General features: G+C 36.3%; 2 protein-coding genes and 2 long non-coding RNA genes across 5 annotated transcripts; 3 read left to right on the forward strand and 1 right to left on the reverse strand.

The window, feature by feature from the left end:
- Positions 1-482: 482 nt before the first annotated feature.
- On the forward strand, positions 483-1540 carry LOC113757963. Its single transcript, XR_003466526.1, has 3 exons — positions 483-967; positions 1220-1265; positions 1437-1540. It is a non-coding gene; the product is annotated as an uncharacterized LOC113757963 (long non-coding RNA).
- A 2480-nt stretch (positions 1541-4020) lies between these two features.
- LOC113757964 lies at positions 4021-8202 on the forward strand. Its single transcript, XR_003466527.1, has 3 exons — positions 4021-4224; positions 4350-6997; positions 7429-8202. It is a non-coding gene; the product is annotated as an uncharacterized LOC113757964 (long non-coding RNA).
- A 3994-nt stretch (positions 8203-12196) lies between these two features.
- On the reverse strand, positions 12197-15556 carry LOC113757966 ((+)-neomenthol dehydrogenase-like). Its single transcript, XM_027301023.1, has 5 exons — positions 15472-15556; positions 15068-15314; positions 14120-14215; positions 13247-13423; positions 12197-12809 (listed from the first exon to the last, which is right to left on the reverse strand). Exons 1-5 carry the CDS (start codon positions 15504-15506, stop codon positions 12432-12434), a joined length of 933 nt encoding a protein of 310 aa, XP_027156824.1. The 5' UTR covers positions 15507-15556; the 3' UTR covers positions 12197-12431.
- Positions 15557-17295: 1739 nt separating this feature from the next.
- LOC113757968 ((+)-neomenthol dehydrogenase-like) lies at positions 17296-19625 on the forward strand. Of its 2 annotated transcripts, none has more exons than XM_027301026.1 (5): positions 17296-17401; positions 17515-17764; positions 18047-18103; positions 18389-18568; positions 19181-19625. In XM_027301026.1, the coding sequence occupies exons 1-5, from the start codon at positions 17370-17372 to the stop codon at positions 19550-19552; spliced, it is 891 nt and encodes a 296-aa protein (XP_027156827.1). In that variant the 5' UTR covers positions 17296-17369; the 3' UTR covers positions 19553-19625. The 2 variants fall into 2 exon arrangements, with proteins under 2 accessions (XP_027156827.1, XP_027156826.1); XM_027301025.1 differs by having other exon boundaries at positions 17297-17401; positions 17506-17764.
- Positions 19626-23227: the final 3602 nt, after the last annotated feature.

Genomic DNA, 23227 nt, shown 5'->3' on the forward strand with positions numbered 1-23227 from the left:
TAGATTCTGTGATTTATTCATGATTGCTTTAGGTGGTAGCTCTGGTATTTTCCTTCCTGTGAATGTTTCGAAAATCACCTTGTTGTAGAATTGGCCGAATGGGGGAGAGAAAAGCTCTGTTGGATGGATTTGAATGCGGTCTGAAATTTGGGAGTTCTTCTCTAATCCCCTCTTGGTCTTGGGTTGTTCTCATCTTTGCTTGATAAAATCACCGCTTTTATTTTATGGAGTCACTGTTGATGTCTTGATCTTAGGGGATCTTGGATTCAAGGGTTTTGGTCATGATCGTTATCCTGTTCTTCTGGTTTACAAAATCTTGGGAGAGTTTTTCTTTCCCTACTTGCGGTTTTGTGCTGTTTTCCTGAGCAATGATTGGGATTTTTTTTTTTTGGATAATAATGATTCAAAAACCATAGGAGTTATCTAACGTACATGACTTTTGTTTGGCATTCCAGTTTATCGGACAACATCACATTATCGTATTGTTGTTGATGCTTAGAGATTGGCCTTGCTTTTAGAATCCGAGGAGAGAAAATATGTTTTGATTGAATGTGCTCTAAAATCGGGAAATTTGCCACCTTTTAGGGAGTTATTATTAACTGGCTCTACATGTTGTCTTGATTGTAGGGGAGCTTGGAGTTTTGGTCATTGTCGTTACCCTGCTATATTGGTTTATCAGATTTCGTAAAGTGTGCTCTTTCCCTGCCTTTTTTTTTATTAATTTTTTAGAGCTGTTTTTCCAGAGGACTGATTGGGGACATTCTGGATATGATGATTGATTTGCTCTGCATCTACCTCGTTAGGATTGAAGGATTGAACAACTCAAGTTGTATGTTTCAAAGGAACTATTTAATTTCCTTAACATGACTTTGGTTGCTGGAATCTGGGTCCAGATGACTCAGAGGTTTGATGACAACTTACGTCTCTTGTCCAAGATCAAAGGCTTTTTGCATTGTTAACGAAGGGAGTACGCACTATTTCTTCCTTTTTGCTTGAGCCAACTTAGTGGTTTTGACACCTGTAAATATCTTATGCCCCCGCCGGCCCACCCGCCTGGTCCTTTATGTTAGCATCTTGGAATTGAGACCTGTATCTTCTAATGCATCCAAAGGCTTTTCTTCTTCTTCTTTTTTTTGAGTAACTTTTTTGCTCATGCATTTCTTGTTTTTGGCTAACAATACTTTGTTTAAAGTTGTACTGATTATTGGTCTTGTTCCAGGGATTCCCCTTCATCCCAACCTCTTTAGTTCTGTTTGCTCTAAGAGGTAACAGGCATCATCAATTATATGCTCTGTGTTGTTCAAATAGGGAGTGTGGATTCGATTGTTTTCATCATTGTGCATTACATGATTTTGGAGATTTTCTCTTGTTATACACGTGATGGTTAGGGTATCTTTTGGCAGCTTCTAAATGGTTGTTTGGGTTATATTCCTCAGCTGTGTAGTGGGCCCTGTTTGGAAGGAGTTCTGTTTCTCTGCCTGTATACTTGAAGGTCGTCTCTTTAGGCAGGTGTGGAATTTCAAGTTTTGCAACATTGGGTTTGTCATCATTTTTTATGTTTTCCTCATATATGACACTTTATTATCGGAAGATTTTTGACATCAGCTAACTTTATTGTTATGTTATCTCTATAAAATGATAGAGTTGGAGGCACAACTATCAGCATTTAAACAGTATGCGAAGGAGAGCTGTCCAAGGGATGTGACAGTTTAAAGTGTTTGAAAGTAGTTCTGAACATTTCTATGCTGATTACTGTTTATAACTATCTATATTTGAAAGCCAACAGTTTCAGGATCATTTGACTCCGTATACTTGTGGATTTTTGGCAATTTTGAGCTGTTGTAGTGGTATCTCAGGGCTTCCTTCTTCCAATCAAAGCTTATCTACCTTGTCTTAGACGAGTCCTCTTCCACCTTGAGCTAATTGCACCTAATTGTTGCTGAACTTCGTGGTTTTGGGAATATTTTAAATGTCCATCTCTAATCTGTTCTGTAGTGGCCTGGATTCAAGATTGATCGTTAAGTACTGTAGCTGTGAATTATCTTCAACATGATTCTTGAGCCAAAAAATTGAGCTGTTCTTCTCTTTGAGTACTTGGTGTGGCAGGTTTTCTTGACCAACAGTGGACAGTTTTTGGTTAGTTATAAACCCTTTCTGTCCCCTACTTTGATGAAGAAGTTTGCGTGGCTAAAATGTCTGAAAAAAGTTCTCAACACCCTTATGCTTATTACTTCAATTTGAAAATTGACAGTTTTTGGATTATAGGTAATGAATATATATTTCTATTTTAGGGTCTTGGTTTTGGGTCATGCTGTTTCTTGTTGACATTTTAGGCTTCCTAAACTACATCCCTGCAGGAGATCCTTGAAGGAGTTTTTCTCTTTCCCTACTTCAAGTTAGGTTTTTTTCCAATTCTAATGATTAGTTTATGGTTAGCTAAGTCTGTTTATCCATCTTCATTTTAGGAAGGAGCTTGGAATTTTAGAACTTACTGGGTTAAAGTGATTGAAAGGTGTTCTCTGCTTCTTTGGAGCATTACATTTTTTTTGGAAATTAGCATGAATCAGATTATCTGTAAGGACTTTTTGTGTTTATTTTACGATCTTGGGTTTGTGTCTTCCTGTTTTCATTGAGATTCTTGCTTCCTTCTTCTGAGGCTAACACTATTTACATTGTTTTGAAGATACTCTTTTCTGCCTCAGACTAATTGATCCTCTGTGCATGATCAATTATCGGTTTTCTATTGATGTTTGATGTCTTCTCTCTATTGTTGGAACCGCAAGATGGGTGTTGTGCTTGAAGACCTCCTAGGCTTTTTTATCTGCTTCTTGATTATTTGGCGAATTCATTCTGCTGTTTGGTGTGGCATTAAAATTTACCTATCTGCTTGATGTTGCAAGAGAAAATGGGAATTCTGGTCTGTCCCTACTTTCCTTCTGAGCTTTTCTTGATGAGATAGTGGATAGTGTATCAGGATGACATGCCATCTTCATTTTGGAAGGAGCTTGGATTTGGTGAGCTCGGTGATGTCATTAAAATAATTGAAAGGAGGTCTCTGCTTCCCTATGTGTATTACTTTGTTTGAAGATTAACAGTTTTGGGATTTTCTGTAACAACTATATATCTACATCTTTTGATCTTGGGTTTCAGCCATGCTGTTGTCATTTAGATCTTGGGGCTTTCTTTTGTCAAAGGCTATTTACATCGTTGAAGGTCAAACTAATTGTTCGTTTGTTTTTAATCAGTTATTGGTTTTGGGGATGTGATTGACGCCTATGTTTCCTCTACTGTAGCAGCTTGCATTCAAGTGACATCCCAGGCTCTTTTACCTGCTTTTGATTTTTTTGTTGATTTCATTCTTTCATTGGAGCTGGTTTCTTGAATAATTATTTTTAATTATTTGGGGTGGCAGTGAATTCCACTGTGCTTTAATGTGGATAGAATTGCAAGTCCTCTGTTGTGGTCTACATGCTTTTGCAGGAGAACCGGAGTTTTTTTGCTTTCCATACTTTTCTTGCTAGGTTTCTCTGAACAATAATGGATAGTTTCTGGTTAAATTTTGAGAGGCTCCAGTCATCATCATTTTAGGCATTGAAGCAAGTCAGTGTGCAGTTATAAAGTGATTGAAAGGAGTACGTGTATTACTTTGTCTTGGGCTATCTGTATCGCATTTTCATATTTGTTGTAGGAGTTTCAATTGGTTTGAGCTGTTGTAGTGACATCCTCGGTCTCCTTCAGATTAAAGGCTATCCACATTGGTTTGAAAGGAATTCTATTCTGCCTAAACTAATTGCTTATTAGTGCTTGACAATTGACCATTTTTGGGCTGTGGTAGCATCTGTGTCTTGTTTGTATTCTAGGAGCTCAGGTTCAAGATTGGCCTCATGGTAAAATCTCTGGCTGTTTTATCTGCTTTTGAAGCTGGTACTGGTCGGATAGTTTCATGAATAATGTTCATTCCTGGTTATGTGGTGTGGTTATGAAATAATTGTTTGTTCTGATGCAATTACTAATTGTTTGTTTCCTGGTCTATGAATTGGAATTCATTGGTCGAGGACTAGCTATTTTAGTTTCTATGGTGTATTTATAGCAGCAGGTCCTGTTTTTGTTGCTGCAGAGAATACACTGACTGGACACTACTTGCTTTGCCAACACCTTTGATATACGCAGTCTTAATGTTCATAACATATGCTTCTGAATCTGTTGGACCCTGTAGATTGCCAGGTTGATTGATGAACTGTCAATTCTACTCTTTCAAGCACTTGTTACAATTCTTGTTCTGCAACTTTCATAGTAGTTTTCAAAATTTTCAAATGGTCTTCTGGAGGGGGTTTCCCTTGGGTTTGCAGGTATGGGAACTTGTTTTGGCTTTTTGCAAATCTTGCGAGCAGTACTATTGAGGTCCGTCTAATGCCCTGTTTCTCTTTCTTTGCACCACATATCTTCAGAATTGTGGGTTCAGCTATAAGAAAATGGTGGTCATCTATTATAATTGTGGAACTTCTAAGAGGTTGTTGTGTTAGTATTTGATAATCTACACTTCTGTTGGTGGTCTATCATGTCATGTTGCTTTGCACACGTTTGTGGTTCTTCTCCTGCTTGTTTGGCTGAATATGCATATTTAAAAGAGCTTTTAAAGTTGAAGAAGTGAAGGTTTCCTCTTACTGAGGTTATTTTTACTGTTCTCTTTTTCCACTTTCAAATTTTCTGCTTGCTCACTATTTGGAGACACTGATTCAAAGGCCATTTCATTTAATTTTTCCTTCCTTTTCTGGAAGCTATATGGGCTATATGTTGCTTAATATTTTCGTGAACTTTATCTTCAGATGTCTGAACCTGTTCTATACCATGTAGCTCTTTATGTTTGCATCCCCTTGTTCACTTCACGGTTAGTAAAGGTTTTTGAGAGTTTCATGCGGCAATGCTAAATTCATTTCTATGGTCATTCAGATGCTATTTGAGCGCTACAGTTTTCAATACATATGCATCTGGTTTTTCCATATGCATAGGTAGAGTGAGTGCTAGCTGCTTTGTCTCCGGGGACATCTGGACAAATGTCACAGAAAGGAAAATACATATAGCAGAAAGTGACTGTGTCAAATTTGTTCAAGAAAATAGAAAAGATTCATAAAGCTTTCAAATTTGTTCAAATAATGAGTGAAAGATTCATAAAGATTCATAAAGGGTGTTTGTGCTAAGGTAGCACTATTGGTCTGCTGGTTGATCTGCTTATTCTGTAACACTCTTAGCCAGAATTCTGTGCATCGACAGCCTTTGGTTTAGTTACTGGTTTCCAACACCTCAATACAGCTTTTGGTTTCGTTACAAAATTTTGGGGGAGTTTTTCTTTCTCTTCTTCTGGTTTTGTGCTGTTTTCCTGAAGAATGATTGGGTGTTCTTTTTTTTTTTTTGTTTGGATGATAATGATTGAAAAACCATAGATGTTATCTAACATACATGACTTTGTTTGGTATTCCAGTTTATCGGGCAATTTTGGCATCATATTACTGTATTGTTGTTGTTGCTTAGAGATTGGCCTTGTTTTTAGAATGGCGGAATTCTGGCCTCCCAAGGAGAGATGTTTCTTTGATGGATGTGCTCTAGAATTGGGAGTTTTTTTTTTCTCTCTCATACTCTCCACGTTGTTCTAATTTTTGCTTGAAAAATTTGCCGCCTTGTAGGGAGTCATTATTAACTGGCTCTGCATGTTGCCTTTGATTGTAGGGGAGCTTTGGAGTTTTGGTCATTGTCGTTACCCTGATTGGTTCATGAGATTTCATACAAGTTTGCTCTTTCCCTACTTTTTATTATTTTTTTAAATTGTTTTTCCTGAGGACTGGTTCAAACCTTCTGGATATGATGATTGATTTGCTCTGTGTCTACCTCGTTAGTATTGTAGGATTGAACAACTCGTGTGTTTCACAGGAACTATTTAACTTCCTTAACATGACTGTGGTTGCTGGAATGTTGGTCTAGATGATTCGGAAATTTGGTGACAACTTTACGTCTCCTGCCCAAGATCAAAGGCTTTTTGCATTGTTAATGAAGGGAGTTCACATTATCTCTTCCTTTGTGCTTGAGCCAACTTAGTGGGTTTGCACCTGTAAATGTCTCTGCGTCCTCTTTGTGCTATGAGCTTGGAATTGAGACGTGCATCTTCTAATGCATCTAAAGGCTTTTCTATCTCTCTCTCTTTTTTTTTTTTAAAGAAACCCTTTTTTCCCGTGTATTTCTTTCTTGTGTTCTGATAATACTCTGTTTAAAGTTGTACTGATTATTGGTCTCGTTCCAAGAGTTCCCCTTCATCCCAAACTCTTTAGTTCTGTTTGCTCTGAGGAGGTAACTGGCGTCATCAGGTCTTGTTCAAATAGAGTGTGTGAATTCGATTGTTTTCGTCCTGTTGTTACCTGTGCATTTACATTCTGGAGAGCTTCTTTTGTCATATGCATCATGATGGTTAGCGTGGCTTCTGAATGGTTATATGTCCTCCTCTTCATGTTAGGAGCTTAGGTTGAAGAACTCATCTGTGTAGTGGGCATTGTTTGGAAGAGGTTCTAATTCTCCATCTTTATTACTTGGAGGTTGTCTTTTTAGGCAGCTGTGGAATTTCAAGATTTGCAATGTTTGGTATGTAATCATTTTTTATGGTTTTCTCATAGATGACAATTTGTTATTCAAAGATTTGAGATCAGTTAACTCTATTTATATGTTGTTTCTATAGAATGATAGCGTTGGGGGTACAACTATCAGCATTTAAACAATATGTGAAGGAGAGCTATCCAAGGGATGTGACAGTTTAAAGTGTTTGAAAGTTGTTCTTTATGTCTCCACGCTGATCACTGTGCATAACTGTTTGAAAACCAACAGGTTCTGTGTCATTTGACTTTGTATATTTGTGGTTTTTTGACAATTTCAGGCTGTTGTAGTGATACCTAAGGAATTCCTTCTTCCAATCAAAGCTATCTACCTTGTTTTGAAGCAGCCTTCTTCCCCTGAGGTAATTGCTGCGTGTACACACACACACACACACCCACACCCACACACACACACCCACACCCACACCCACACACATATATATAATGAAAACTCTAAAAACTTGCAGTCTAACGGGAGCTAACCTTTCCATCAAGTGGACAATTAAATCTCCCTTTGTTTATGCACAAATCATTTGGGCCTTGGTTTCTATTATACAATAATGACTATGTACTACATGCTCGGGATCTTTTTCGCAAATAATAATATGTACTCTGGACCATTTTCCCAAATGAGTTTTGGCTCACTAATTCTCCAACTTGCCTGTTTTTTATTTGTTAGTATATTTTTTGGCTTAATCAATATAACATACAATGCGCCAAAGGAATTCAGTCAAAACTTTCGTCGTTGTCACGTGCCTCGCACATGTATTGTGGATAAATTTGTTCTCTCCAGATGCTCCGTTGGAATGGTTCGGGTCATTGGGTCGATCAGAGAGCCTTGAATTCCTTTCCTTTCTCAGCTCTTACAGCTGCATTGTTTTGAACCTACGAGGAGAACGCTCCCCAGAATGATGATTAGCTGGTTTATCATGGTTGTCTCTTCCAATGCAGGTTGAATTCCGAGACAAATTGGCGGTTTACACAGCCTCGGAGGTATTGTTCCATTTTTCCTCCTTTCCTAGGATTTTCTGATCTGCTTTCTTCTCTGCCTTCTTGCTTCATCTTTGTCTTGCAGGTTTTGTTTGCTTTCGGTGTTTTCTCTTTCTTTTCTTCTCCTCTGTCTGGCTTTCTTGCGAACTCATATCTGTGTAAATATATATTTCAATGGATTTCATTTGGTACCTCCGGATCGAAGCATACTATCTCAACTAAGATGTCTGGGCATTTTCTGGGCAAGCATAAAACTCACACTGCACATTGCGCGGTGTTCACCTCCTAGTTACCTTCTAAATGCGGTTTACCAACTACCAAGAGATAACACTGTCCATCTTCAAAACATTGTTTATTTTCTGGTTATGGTGTGATTATGAAACAATGGCCTAGAGGTGATCCTTGACAAATTAAGTTCTATTTTATTTAGAAATCCTTGACAGATTTACTTCTCAAAACCTTGTTTATCTTCTGGTTATGGTATGATTTTGAAACAATGGCTAGAGATGATCCTTGACAGATTTATTTAGAAATCCTTGACAGATTTACTTCTCAATGCGTACAACTTTTGGAAGCCTCTGTGAGCAATTTTTTTTTATTTAATTGGTTGGTATTATATGAGTGTTACTTTAGCTTGGTTGAATCTTTCAGAGAATCATAGATTTTATATCTTCTTATTACCTTCTAAATACGGTTTACCAACCACCAACTACGGTTGTTCATGGTTCACCCTGAACCCTATGTTGAACTTTGACCGTTGTTGGACTTCTGGAGCAGCTAAATATCACGAGAGATGTGGTACATAACCAGGTCTTGATTACCTTTAAAACTTCCTCCTTCCCAGACTTAAGTTTCCATTCCATACGCTGCTGCTTCATAACTTCGATTATTAAGCAAAACTTCGGAAAGTTCTCCTTTTATGGACCTACGGTTTTATAGGTATGTGAAAAGGATGGTAAAAACATGATAGTTGGAAATGTATGTTCATCATTAAGTGCAATTGTAGTCTTTCAAGGCATTTTTGAAGTTTTTAATTCAATATGAATGGTAATCTTTGGGACCCCCACCTCCGACGTGGTCTTGTATAGTTTGATTGCTCAATTTGTTGAATCAATGGATTGGTTGCATGCCTAATGGAATTGAACAAGTGGCAGAAGGTTTGGCATGGGGGTTTTCGTAGAAGTTGCAGAAGTTGGCCTATTGAATTTGAGGAGAGGGCTGTCTTTGTTGATATTTAAGGAAAGAATATTCTTCTTATCTTTAATTCATACTCAAATGATTCCCAAAATGTTTAGATTGCACTTTTTTTTTAAGAAGAGTCAAGCACCCGTTGGGTTGGGTTGTACCTCAACATTGTTTATAATTATATTTATATAAATATATTAATATTATATAATAATATATTTATATTATATATGTATATTTATAAATGTATATTATATGTGCATATAATTATAACATATATGTGTATATAATATTAATAAATTGTACCACTATAATTATATTTATTATTATAAATGTAATAATAAATAATAATTATTATATTTAATATATAATATACATTTTAATTATATAAAATATTAGTATAATTAATATTTATATATTATATAATTATATTACAAAATTTGTATAATTGTATTTAATTATATATATAATATTTAAATTAATTAGTTACAAACTTATAATAATGTTATTGTTAGTTATATGTATTATACAATGTATATATTAATCTATGTAATATAATTGATATTATTAATTATATTAATAATTATACATATTTGTTAATAGAAATTATTAATTAGTTATACTAAATTTACTAATACATTTATACTAATATATTTAATTAGTGAAAATTTCTTATATATCATTTACAAAGAGCCAACGAATCAAACATCAACTATAATAATGATATACATTCTTGGTACTGAACCAAACAAATGTATTGGAATGATTGACACCATTCCAAATCCAAGATAAATGATTCCAAATCCGAATCCGAGTTCAACATGTGAACCAAAGGCCACCTCAATTCCCGACTATATTGGGAGGTTTTGGTTAATTACCAAATTTGACTCCTAAATGAAATATAAAAGTCCAAAAATAGATAGGAATCTTCTTTCCTTCAAATCTCGTCTCCTCTTCCACTTTGCATCTTTACTGGACATTCTCCTCTCTCTTTCTCACCATTCCTGTGTAAAAACACACTTTCTTACTCCTCACTTTTTTTCTCCTCCCAAAACCAAATTTTGCTAATTTTTATGGTTTAATAAACGTACAAGGAAGTTCTTTAAAAACCTAAGTATTAGCAAAATTTCCATTTAGAAACAGCAGTTAGTGATGATGAGATTTATGGGTGGTTTTGGTAGCAAAAGATACCTAGAACCAAAGAAGATGATGAAGTTTGTAGTTTAAATTGAAATCTTGAGGCTAAATACAATAATTGTAAGAGCTCCAAGGTAGCAATTAATTCTGATTTTATCTTGTGTTCGCCAGCAGTGGTGGTTCAAGGAAATAGAAAGAAAATATTTTATCCTGATACCTAAACCTAAAAAGTTTTTACCAAGCAATATACATTGGAATGATGGCATATGGCCATACCCATACTAATTATTTATATATGATACCAATTCCAATTACAATTCCTGGTACTGAACCAAACAAATGTATTGGAATGGTGTCAATGATTCCAAATCCGAATCTGATTTCAACATGAGAACCAAAGGCCACCTCAATTCCTGACTATATTGGGAGGTTTTGGTTAATTACCAAATTTGACTCCTAAATGAAATATAAAAGTCCAAAAATAGATAGGAATCTTCTTTCCTTCAAATCTCGTCTCTTCTCGTACTTCTACCTCCACCACTTTGCATCTTTACTGGACATTCTCCTCTCTCTCTCCCTCACCATTCCTGTGTAAAAACACACCTTCTTACTCCTCACTTATCTTCTCCTCCCAAAACCAAATTTTGCTAATTTTTATGGTTTAATAAACGTACAATGAAGTTTCACTTATCTTCTCCTCCCAAAAGCAAATTTTGCTAATTTTTATGGTTTAATAAACGTACAAGGAAGTTCTTTAAAAACCCAAGTATTAGCAAAATTTCCATTTAGAAACAGCAGCTAGTGATGATGAGATTTATGGGTGGTTTTGGCAGCAAAAGATACCCGGAACCAAAGAAGATGATGAAGTTTGTAGTTTAAATTTAGATCTATCTTAGATTGGAAAGGTTTGGAAATCTTGAGGCTAAATACAATAATTGTAAGAGCTCCAAGGTAGCAATTAATTGTGATTTTATCTTGCGTTCGCCAGCAATGGTGGTTCAAGGAAGAGCTACTGTCAATTGACTGCCAAAGTTGGTGGTATGTGTAGCGATGAAGAAATAGAAAGAAAATATTTTATCCTGATACCTAAACCTAAAAAGTTTTTACCAAGCAATATACATTGGAATGATGGCATAGGGCCATACCCATACTAATTATTTATATATGATACCAATTCCAATTACAATTCCGGTTCACGAACCAAGCGCCCCCTTAGATTTTTTTTCAAAGATAAGGGTTTGTTTGGAAGGCAAGCTTTTTGCCTAATTTTTTTTTATTAGGTTTTTAACAACTTTAGCTGTAACAGTCTTAAAAAACTCTTCAAAATTTTTAAAATATATCTCAAAATATCCAAAAAACAAACAAAATTTTTTTCCCTACTTGCTTTCGATCTTCATCTTCCTTCCCCCCAATAGAACTCATCTCTACCTTCGTTACTGGCGCTGGCACCTCCTTTTTTTCCCCTCTCCTCCTCCTCCTTCCTCTTCTCCTACTTCAATTTGGTCGCGTGGCTAATCTCGCTACTAGAGGGAGGTAGGGGGAGGGAGAGAGGGGTCGGGAGAAGGAAAGAGGGAGGAATAGGAGAAAAGAGAGGTAGGAGGAGAAGGGAGGGAGGGAGGAGAAAGAGAAGGGAGAGGGAAGGTGAGAGGGAAAAAAAAGGGTGAGATGGTGGCGGCTGTCTGTGGTGGTGTGGCCGGCGACGGGCTGTAGCGAGGGAGGAAGAAGAAGAAAGGGAAAGAAAAAGAGAAAAAAGAAAAAGAAAAATTTTCTCCGAACTTCTAATTGACAAAAGTTTTTCTATAATTTTTCTAGTAAGTTATAGTAAATTTTATATAAACATCCAAAAAACGCATCATCCAACACTGGCCCCTTAATTAGAGAAAGTGTATAAATATAATGAAGGGTAATAATTGTTAATGTATGTATGTTTATATATATATATATGTATGTATGTATATGTATGGTAGATTAGACGAAATTTTGGTGTGTTAACAAATGTTCCATGGATATTCAATAGACAAACCCTTTTAAGAATATGAAGGCTAATTGATAATTTTAGACTCTCGCATTGGATGGGTATAGGTAAGAATCAAACACACTTTCCACGCTTGTAAGCAATTAACTAGCAGGGAATTTTTGCCATTTTTTTGGAAAACCATTCGTTTTGTTTTTGGAACTAACTGTTTTGTAATTAAAAGTTGTAGGTCAAACAAAAACAATAAATGAAAGAAAAAGAATTATAGGAAAACAAAATGAAGAAAGCCAAAATATGAAGGGCCAGGCCCAAAAAATCCAAGAAACACCACCAAAATTTAGTACCACCAACGCAACAATACAGGAATAAACTTCCCAAAAACCATTGTGGGCGATTCCCCGAGACCCCCATATTGAAATACCTTGACAAGATTTCACCAGCTTCGTACAACATACATCCAAAAAATGGTATTCCTATTAGATGCATGAGCTTGCATTTGATTATTTTCATCAATAAGTTGTCACCTCCTTTCTTGAGAAGAACAAGCCAGAAGGGCCACCGTCAGGCAATAATGCAAGCTTTACAGAACCTTCAGCACCTTCTGCAGCAGTAGAAAATCCTGTATTGCAGGTTATATCTGTTTTGCAGTAGCCTGGACAAACGCAATTGATGCAGATAGTTGGGTATTTCTTGGCCAGAATCCTTGTGTACGCATTAATTGCTGCTTTGGAGACTTTATATGCTGTGAAAGTTGCAGGCCAACATTTAGCTTCTGCAGTGCCATCCTTGAAGTCCTTGAGAAATTCAGTTACCACCTTATCCACTCTCTCTTCTGTCAGGCTTTCGCCGTCGCTTAGCACCTCTATAGCCCATTGGTGGGATAATAACTAAAAACAATGTGGAGAACAATCAAGTCATGACTCTTGCTCTGAAATGGGAAGTATGTTTCAAGCGTTGAGTTCATGAAGAGAAAAGGATATGCTGAACTACAGAAGTACTTGATTCGCACCAAACGCTAGCTTGAGTACAAGATTCAACAATTAGGTTGATCACTAATTAATTTCACCAATAATTAACTTAAGCCAGTATATATGGATACTTTCTGACTTAAACACTTGCATGGTCTTGTCTAGCTTGAATTCAGATGGACGAAACGGGCAGAAAAAATGAACTGGTACCTTGAAATGGATAACAATTCAACAAAATATGACCTTATCAGGATTTAATTTTGATTAAGTCCTTCTCTTTAACCTTTTTAGTGTAGATATTAAAGCCAAACAAACGAGATATTTCGGGTTGCAAAAGCTTTTCCTAGGAAAGTTACCTCCAGCCTTCCCATGAGAGAGGATACATTTACAATTCTAGGCGAAGAAGATAACTGCAAGAGCGGAATGAATGCTTCAATCATCTGTTTTACACCATAGTAGTTAGTTTGCAGACTCCCTTCAGCCAAATCATATGTCTGAATGAGTTTTGCATCTGCTTTTATCTCAGGTACTTCCTGCATCAGTAAGACTGAAATCTTAGGACCAAGCACACTATATGTTGGACAGCGACTAAAAGCAGAATTTATGCAATGCATCAGCAGCAACATAGTATTTCAAGTCATTCTAGGAGCAAAAAACAAATTTAGTCAGCAAGTGGATGTGGATATCCTCAAAAGTTTTTAATCAACAGAAGAAAACTTTACATATAGTCAGTTATAAGGTGGTTTTCATGGCCAAATTAACAACTTCAAATCAATATTTTCCCCAACCCTTTATACTAATCTTCCATGCAAGTAAGGCTGGAACAAAGCCTTATCTCTTAATGTACTTTTTTGGCCAAACTGGTTATAGCAGAAGACAAGAGACAAGGTTGACTGATGTCTAACCCATGCAAGTTAGACAAACTATAGAGAATGGAGATACAATTTTGATTTTGGACCAGCAGGTTTAGCATATGAAGCAACCATGCATATGTCAAGCTCTGGTGCAGATTACTCAGACGGGAAAATTTATTGAAATAACATCAGCAAAATGCCTTGATGACACTTAATATTTGCTTATGAACTTGCTCTCCACGGAAAGCTCATTGCTATTGATAGCCAATACAAGATAGCGAGTAGATCATTCTGTGTAGTATATATACAATTTAAAAATCGATCCTATCAGGATTGCAGCAAGCAGACAAATTGCTAGTTACAGAAAAGACTTACTTGACCTGCAACTTTTAGATCATCCGCCATAATTATCTCTTTAATAATGGAAACATCTCCTTCAACCATTAGTCCTGCAGCTCCTGCATTGTTAACCTGCATGAAGTTCCAAAATTTCTAGTTTCACTTCTACATGAACTCGAAAATGCTATTAAAATGAGGTTGAAGTTTCAATTTTGAATGCTGTGCAACTATCTGCAAGTTGAAGTACCACGGGAGTTTCCCTTGGCCAGTGCTAAACAGGTAATGCAGAACAGACCCCATTAGCAAAAACTTAAAACTGAGGTACTTATCCAAGTTGCGCCTAACAAGATTGCTAACAATTATGCATTTGGCAGATGGTTCAAATTATAGGATATCTACTCTGGTGTGGTCGACTCATTTCAACCCTTCAAATGTAGAATACTCGATTAAGGACTCCTTGAGTAGATCTTTCTTTGTTTAAGAAGAACCATTTGACGATTAAAAATATATAATGATCCCAATAAGGACAACTTCCTTGGGATGCAAAGAATTACAAGCATCTGAGATCTTGCTTATAAATGAAATAGCTACATACCAAACCAAGAAGGAACATGAATGCATTGCCAAAAGTTTTCAATTCTAGGATTGTATTATCCCTTACTATATGGTCTCGGCAATAGTTGGGCAATACGACGTTCGAAAAGGAATTCAGGATTTCCATCAACTTCCACAGAAACAAAAGAATTTTCTTTTCCTGCTAAATATACATGGAGTGTAAATGATAGGAATAACATCTGTCTGCGGTCAAATTTGAGATCAGATTATGATTAGTACTGGACTCCTAAGAGTGCAAGAAGCCCTTTTCTTGTCTTCATATTATTTCGCGCTAACAAACAAATAAACCGAAATGAAGATGACATAAAGGATAGTTAGAAAACCACGTAGAAGGGAAGAGAAATTCAGAAACGGGTCAGCAGATGTTACCAAGATATCTAGTTTTCCAAAGTGGGATTCGATGAAATCTACAAGGGAAGCAATACTAGCTGGTTCCACAACATCAAGCTGATGGAAGACAACATTTTCAGAGAGGCCAGAATCCTTGAGCTTCTCAAAAGCTTCATTGCCTTTCTTTACATCCCTGGCAGTTAACACAACTAGGATTCCTTGAGATGCCAACTGTTTGCATATTTCAAATCCTATTCCTTTGTTTCCCCCTGTAACCACGGCACACCTGCAACAGAGTACTATAACAGTCTAACAGGAGTACCAGAAATACGAGGAGAAACAATATTGTATATAACTGTTGCAGGTTTCAGAAACAATCCGTGCAGCAGTGTTTTGATCAGACAATTAAAAGTGAAAGAGTCAAGCGAAAACGATTCGACAACCTGTTTTGTGCATGGCTGGTGATTGCTTCTGCCATCCTTGATCCAAGGAGAGATGCACTAAATCTTAATTGGTATGCTTGGAGGACTAAAACAAGCTTGGGAGTCCTTTAATAGACGCACATAGTATTGGCCTGTATTTATAGTAGTACCAGGTCATATTCGTAGTTAGTCGAAGGAACGAGGAAGGGAGCATCCGCCGTCCCCGTGACTACAAAAGTCTATTTAAAAAAACAAAACTTGGTGATTAATATTCTACAATTCCAGAAATAGCATTTTGGACTTTAAAAGTTATTGCATGGATAATCATTTGTACTTCTACTATGACTTTTTATCGTGTTGGGGCAGCAAGGTTTTGGAATTCTACGATTGCCCATCTCAGATGCACCATACAATATAAATACTAAAACAAAAAATAAATCAATGTTAAGACAATAATATGCAAAAGTACAATAAATTTTAACACTTATTCAAAATTGTAGTCTACAAACAATCTTGTCCATCTAATTTCAAATAAAAATCTAAGACTTTCTTTAAATTGTGAATACATATTTTTTAATCATATTTTTATTTCACATTTACCACATCGTTTTATATATATATATAGACACATATATATTAATTAATAAAAACTCTAAAAACTTGCGATCTAAGCGGTAGCTAACCTTTCCATCAAGTTGACTTTACACTCCATACTGTTAATGTAGAGGGAGGACCCGTCTGCAATTACGGTCAAATTTGGTGTACGATAAAACAAATCAATATGGACTCTTCATTGGTTCTTTTGCAACAGCCATTTGAGCTGCCGTTTATTTCAGTATTGGCCCATATTTCCCATGCCTGATCTGCGACATTTTTAACAATTAATTGAGCCCTATTTCCCATGCACGTTCTGCCAGGTTTCTAGCAATTAATTGATTATCTTTTTCCCCTTTGTAAATAGCCTTTCTATTAATTGCAAAATTGATGCTGCATTTAATGCTCTTTGGACAACTAAATGAAATCTGCCTTTGCATTCAATGCTCAACTTTTTAGGTCGACTGCTACATAGCACGAGCGATAGCGAAAGCCAAGCCGTGTAAAGGCGAGCAGTGCTTGCTCGCAGCAATAGCAAACTTGCAGCCTACTGAAAGCTTTTTTCTGCTTCGTTCAGGGACTGCAATGGGTGTTACAAGTTCTGACAGAAGAAGAACGGAGAACGGATTGAACAGGACAGGACAACCGGGAAAACTAACCAAAGCATAGATATTGATTTGAACAAAGGAACTTAAGAGAGATCAATCATTAACCAAAAAAAGGAAAGAAAGGAAAAAAGAAAGAAAGAAAGAAAGAAAAGAGGGTTCTGCCCAGAAAGATTTACAGAAGTAAATTAAGATCTAATGGTGCCATAGAATGGTCTAACGGGTAGAAAAATGACAACACAAAGTCATTTAATGGCTATCAAAACAGTCAACAAAGGTAACAGGAAATAAATGACCTAGGGAATTGCACATACATCCCTCAACAGCAGCTCGGAACTACGCCTCACAGCTGTTTTCTTATCCAGTTGTTAGTACATTGTCTATACCAATCACTGAATGCCACTTGGCACTCATTGCTGAAAGAAATTTAGATTGTTTTTGGATTGCATTTTCATGATTTTTCATGAAAAAAATACTGTAGCGATTTGATATATGTGAGGAAAAAAGGTAATAGAGAAATGTGATTACGGAAAACGACGTAATTTTTCGACGAAAAATCGCAATCCAAACAAGGCCTTATATTTCTATGTAGTTGTTAAAAATGGCTTAATTAAATCCATGCCTATTCGTTGCAATTGAATAAATAGTTCAAGAACTAAAATAAAGTAACTTCAGAGATAGTTTCGTCTCAAAAAACTTGTTGCCTCTGAAGAGTAATCAATGGCAGAATCCCCCATGAATATCCAGAAAAGGTACTGAAATTGCTATTTACCATTTTGCACATCATGTCCTTTAGGAAGAACCTAGCTAGCCAGTACCCAACCATCTCACGGAGTGATATACTGAATATTTTCAGTTTTGACAGGTATGCAGTTGTGACAGGGGCAAACAAAGGAATAGGATTTGAGATATGCAGGCAGTTAGCTTCTCAAGGAATCACTGTGGTGTTGACTGCCAGAGATGAGAAGCGGGGACTTGATGCCTTTCACAAACTTAAAGCGACTGATGGTCTTTCTGGTGATCTTCTCTTTCAGCAGCTTGACGTTGCTGATCCATCTAGTGTTGCTGCCATTGCTGAATTCGTCAAGACTCAGCTTGGAAGGCTTGATATCTTGGTATGATCAGAAATTCCATTTCTTGACAGTATTATCAGTTCATTTTCAACAGAATTTCTCTACAATCATGTTGAGTAACTTCAGTATGGTTGAAGTTTATTCACAGTTTTGATAATTTCTTGCTCTTTTGATGATCATGGAATAGTTAGGCATATATTTAGCTACTGTCTGGAAACAGTTTCCTCTTCTTTTACATACTATGGAACTATTAGGACCCTGCAATAGTCTACAAAATACAAGTTTGTTTTTAGCTCATACATGTCTACATCTTTCTTGTTTCAGGTGAATAATGCTGGGGTTGGGGGATCCATTGTTGATAGTGAAGCTCTAAAGGCTAGTGTAAGTTTTCTGTGCACCTTGATTAATTTAGCTCAGATCCAGTTTGGAATTTGCTTCCAAGTAGCAATGGACAGAGAACAACCCTAGAGCTTTGGGAAAAAGCATAAAAATCTGTTATTGAGCTGGCTTTTAATAACCTTTTTTCCCCCAGATATTCCAACACATCAAATAGCTAAAATGGTTAAGCATCTCTAATATGTTGCGAGCTTGATATATTCAGTTTAGTTGGAGGGTTATGTGGATTGGGATATATTCATCCTCGTTTATGAACATTGATCAATGCAGACAGTGGGGCCTGACTTTGACTGGAAGAAGATAATCACGGAGACATATGAGTTATCAGCAGAATGCTTGCAAATAAACTACTATGGTGCAAAAAGAATGATTGAAGCCTTCCTTCCACTTCTCCAACTATCTCCATCACCAAGAATTGTAAATGTATCTTCATCCATGGGGAGGTTAATGGTACTTTACTATACAATACCTTAATTCTTTAAGTGCATGGTTTTCCATTATGGAGGTGAGTGTCATTCAGCTTGATAAAACTATATTGTCACCGATCACAATTATTGATAAGCTAAGCTGGAAATTTCTTGAACTGCTTGATTGACACAATTCAGCTCCAATATTTGAGTTATCTTTATGACCTTTTAGTAGTTGGATTTGGCTAGAGAGTCTCTAAATTTAGTGAACTTTGTTTTTCACTGGTTTGTCTTTTTCTGAAACCGAAGCAAATAGTTTACTAACAGAGTTTGATAAAGCTATTCCCGAGAGTTTCAGTTATACTAACAAATATATTGCTGGCAGTGTACTGTTGATTGCCATCATCAGGATTCAGCAATGATTCCCTGATATAACCTCTGAAAAACCATTAAGATTTGAATGTCCCAGCCTCTCCAACTAATGGTTTCAAGCCTCTCCATAGAATCTTTCCATTTGGTGAAGTGTCTATAAAAATTAATTGCCAAAACAGCTTGCCTTCAGCCTGTATAGTATCAAATATGACTATTGGTTTGGCTTTACTGGTAATTTGCAACTCATGTAAACAATTAACTCTCATTTGTAACCATGTTTCAGAACGTACCTAATGAATGGGCTAAAGGAATCTTCAGGGATGTTGATAACCTCACAGAAGAGAGGGTGGATGAGGTACTAAATGAATATCTCAAAGACTTCAAAGAGGGCTTGCTTGAAGCCAATGACTGGCCTATAGCGTACACCCTAGCTAAAGCGAGCATGAATGCTTACACAAGAATTGTTGCTGGAAAGTTTCCTAGGTTCAAGGTGAATTGTGTCTGTCCCGGCTATGTGAAAACAGATATAACCTTCAATTGTGGCATATTGACGGTAGAAGAAGGTGCTGAATCTCCAGTGATGCTAGCTTTACTGCCCGATGATGGTCCTTCTGGCGTGTTCTTTTTCCGCAAGGGATTGTCATCTTTTGAATGAAAATGATCATTCATGGATACTGAAACAGATAACTGCAGCATCTGAAGGCAATCTAATATAGTTTCTTATTAAATGGTTATCACGTAGTATATTGTAATACATTTTGTTGATTTCAAATTCAGTACTCCGCTTTCCTGTTTCTCCTATCTCGTAACCACTTTTTTAAAAGCAAAGGACTGAACGTGCTACAGCTAGGAAGCATTGCTTAAAATACTTAAATTGGTGCAAGCAAGAAATAGGACAATGCAGCAGTTTTTTTTTTTTTTTTTTTTCAACTTCTGCTGGAGTCAAGTTTTCATCACAACGAGCTTAAGGAAGAAAGGACCGAACCAAGAGATTCTCAAAAATTTTAAATTCAAGAGCCCAACATAAGTCATGGTTACAATGTCACTTCCTTTCCAGGGATGTCAGTTAGTCATTGTTTCCATTCCACATTCAGCTGTTCTTGTTTTCTTCCTAGTCTTGATAAGGTAAGCATATGCTGGCATATCAAATGGGGCATTTGGCAAGATTAGTTGACCAGGATATGTAAAAGGGTATACCAGCTGATCTAATCATTTTTCAAATGTTGCCTATTTTTTTTTTTTTTTAACATTTAAAACGTCACGTGATATATTTGTATACGAAGAGAACAGATTCACAAATGAACCGAGCCCAATGGACGGCAGATGAAAAGATGCTCTGAGTACACTGATAAGCTTACCGTTCCTGAACCCACTAAAATGCCGTATTTTCATGCATGCCGGGGGCAAGTCCAAATTCCGCACTTGCCATTCCTTGGAAATTCATCTCAGAAGCAACCAATTGTATCCGGAAAGGTACTCGAAAACAAAAACATAAAGTTGTGCCTATAAACAGCATTAATACTTTATGACCTAAAGTATTGCAGTTGTGACAGGAGCAAACAGAACAGAGGGATTGGATTGGAGACATGCAGCAGGCAGTTAGGTTCTCAGGGGATCACTGTGGTGTTGAGTTGACTGATGGAGACGAGAAGAGGGGCACTTGAGTTGATGCTCTTCACAGGCTCTGCGGTGGTTCAGGAAGTCTTTCTGGTGATCTGCTCTTTCCATCAGCTTGAGATTGAGATGTGGGGGATTCATCAACACTCAGCTTGGAAGGCTTGATTAATATCTTGGTATACTGTGATCAGAAATCTATATACTACCTGATGTCGAATTTTACTTTTGAATGTAAACAGGTAGGAAATTGCGGGAAATTTTTTAGTTCATTTTCTTATGTTTCTTGCAAGATTTTAAACTTTTAATTTGCTTCCTTTGAAGTGTGAAGTACTAGTATTAGATATTGGAACCTTTTTCCTATTCTTTGAGAGAGCGTGCGATAATTACTAAACATATAGTAACAAATAGCGTGCGAAGATGTTCGTTCAGAAGAGTTGTTTGTTGTTGTTGGTCAAAAATTAAATTGCAAAAGATGTTTGTTTTATCATACCTTCTGTTTGCGACTTCATGTATGATATGCAGGTCCGTTTGTATAATCAAAGTTCATTTCTCTGGATATATAAACATACTGCTAATTAAATGGCTTAATAAATAGGGCAAGTTGAGTGATTCCAACTCATCTTTAGCCTGAATTACTACTGGAGTATTTCAATTTGCCGGAAGAACAAGATGATATTATGCTGCATATTATCTGGATGGCCATCGAAACTTTTGAAGTCGAGTTTTGACTATTGAACTATTAACAGTCTGATTTTGGCCATTGAGTTATTTAACGTTTAGATTTCAGGCCATGCCGTTAGTTTTCATCATTGAACATGACAAATCTGAGTGCTCGTGCAATTCACGAGACAAAAGAAAAGAGGCATAATTAATGATTCAATCTGACAGAATGATCTGAAATCTAAACTTTAGAAAATTTAGTGGTCAAAATCAGATTTTTAATAGTTCAGTGATCAAAACTCGACGATTCCAAAAATTTAGTGGCCATCTGTATAATTTGCTCTATTATACTGCAGAGTCAAATCAATATACATTGAGGGTTTGGCCTTTTTTTAGCTCTGCACCACCAACTCACGAATCCCGCCGACCGATGAATTCTTGCAATTGTAGCCGGAGACAATGACGGCACTCACTATAAATATAAACATTACTATAACACAGCATTTTCTAGGTCTTGATCTGATTGAAAGCTGAAAAAGGGATTTGTAGAGGAAAAAAAAGTGAGGAAAACTGATGGTTTAGGAGGAGAGTGGACAAGATTTACGGTCAAATTAACTAAAGAATTGGTAAGCTTGTTTGTAAAAAATGTTTAGGTTTGGCACTGGAAAAGTAGACACTATAACACGGTAAAAACTTATGGTCAAATTCTTCATTCTTATTGCCAAACTTCACCACACCACCGTATGCTGCACTTATTTCTAGGTACTATTTGGGAGACCTGTGAGAACAGAAATACAAGTATACAACTGTAGCTAAAATGCACCAACCTATGCCGTTGAGACCACTATTAATCGCTAGCACCATTTATTTAATACCACATATTCACAAGGTATGGGAGCGGATGGTCCCTGTAGCATTTATCCTTTTTATAATAATGTTTCAAGGATTCAACTTGTCATTTTTGTAATGGATAATTGCAGAAACCTCTCTTGAAGTTTTTAATAGTTGCACTCACCTCCCTTGAGAAGAAGGAACGAACATACGTTCAGAAATTTGAAATTCTAAAACATATAAAGTATACAACTAACTCAAAAAACTTTCCTCCACTAATATGCATAGAAACTTTTCAAAAATCAATAACAATATTTGTTTTGCGATTAGTTTGCTAGTTAAAAGTGAAGTAGTGGTGCCAAAAGAATGGCTTCATCAAGCCACTGAGAAAAATCATGGAATTCACCAAAGTGGCAAAATCAGAACAACCAAATGCCATAGTCAACACGCTACTTATCATCAATCTAAGAATTACTTTGATGCCTATTGCTATTGTACCTTTGTTTCTACTTTTTTCCTCCTTCCGTTTCATGAATGATTAAAATGAAGTGAACTCAACAAAAGCCATTAGAATTTTTTCTCTTATGGAACCTTATTTGGAGGTTTCTTTCCCCTGCATTTTTCTTACTTCTGCTTCTCTTCTATGCAAATAATATATGATTTGGATTGTCTTCTCAAGTGCTGTCATTTACAAAATGGCGCTATGTTGGAGTATCGATTGTCACCATTTTGTGGCGAACACTTGTAGTGCATAATCAGAGACGAAAAAAATCATTAATTTTGTTTAATTAGTTGTCATGAACTTGTTTATTGTCCTAATATTTTTTGCCTCATATTGAGATACTAACAACCTTAAATTCTTAGAATATAGAAATAAATTCACCTCATTTTATGTTAGTTATAGGCTCCAAATTTATGTTAGGGGAAGTTAGTGCTTTTTTCAAAATCTTAAAGGAGATGAGTGCAATTATCAGAAACCTCAAGGGAGGTTTCTACAATTATCCCTCTTTGTAATGTTTTTTGAGAATCCAACTTATTAAGAATAGTATTTTAATTGTGACGTTTATATTTCTCTTTTCAATTTTACCTTCATAAATTCAAAATTTGGATTTGAACATTAATATGCATATGATTAAAGGGATGGATTATATTAGAAGACGAGACTATATTAAAAGAAGATATTAAAATGTATTTGGACTTTCTTGATAAATGTTTCAAAATG

This window comes from Coffea eugenioides, unplaced genomic scaffold (genome assembly GCF_003713205.1).
Source record: "Coffea eugenioides isolate CCC68of unplaced genomic scaffold, Ceug_1.0 ScVebR1_3493;HRSCAF=4715, whole genome shotgun sequence".
NCBI classification, from domain to species: domain Eukaryota; kingdom Viridiplantae; phylum Streptophyta; class Magnoliopsida; order Gentianales; family Rubiaceae; genus Coffea; species Coffea eugenioides.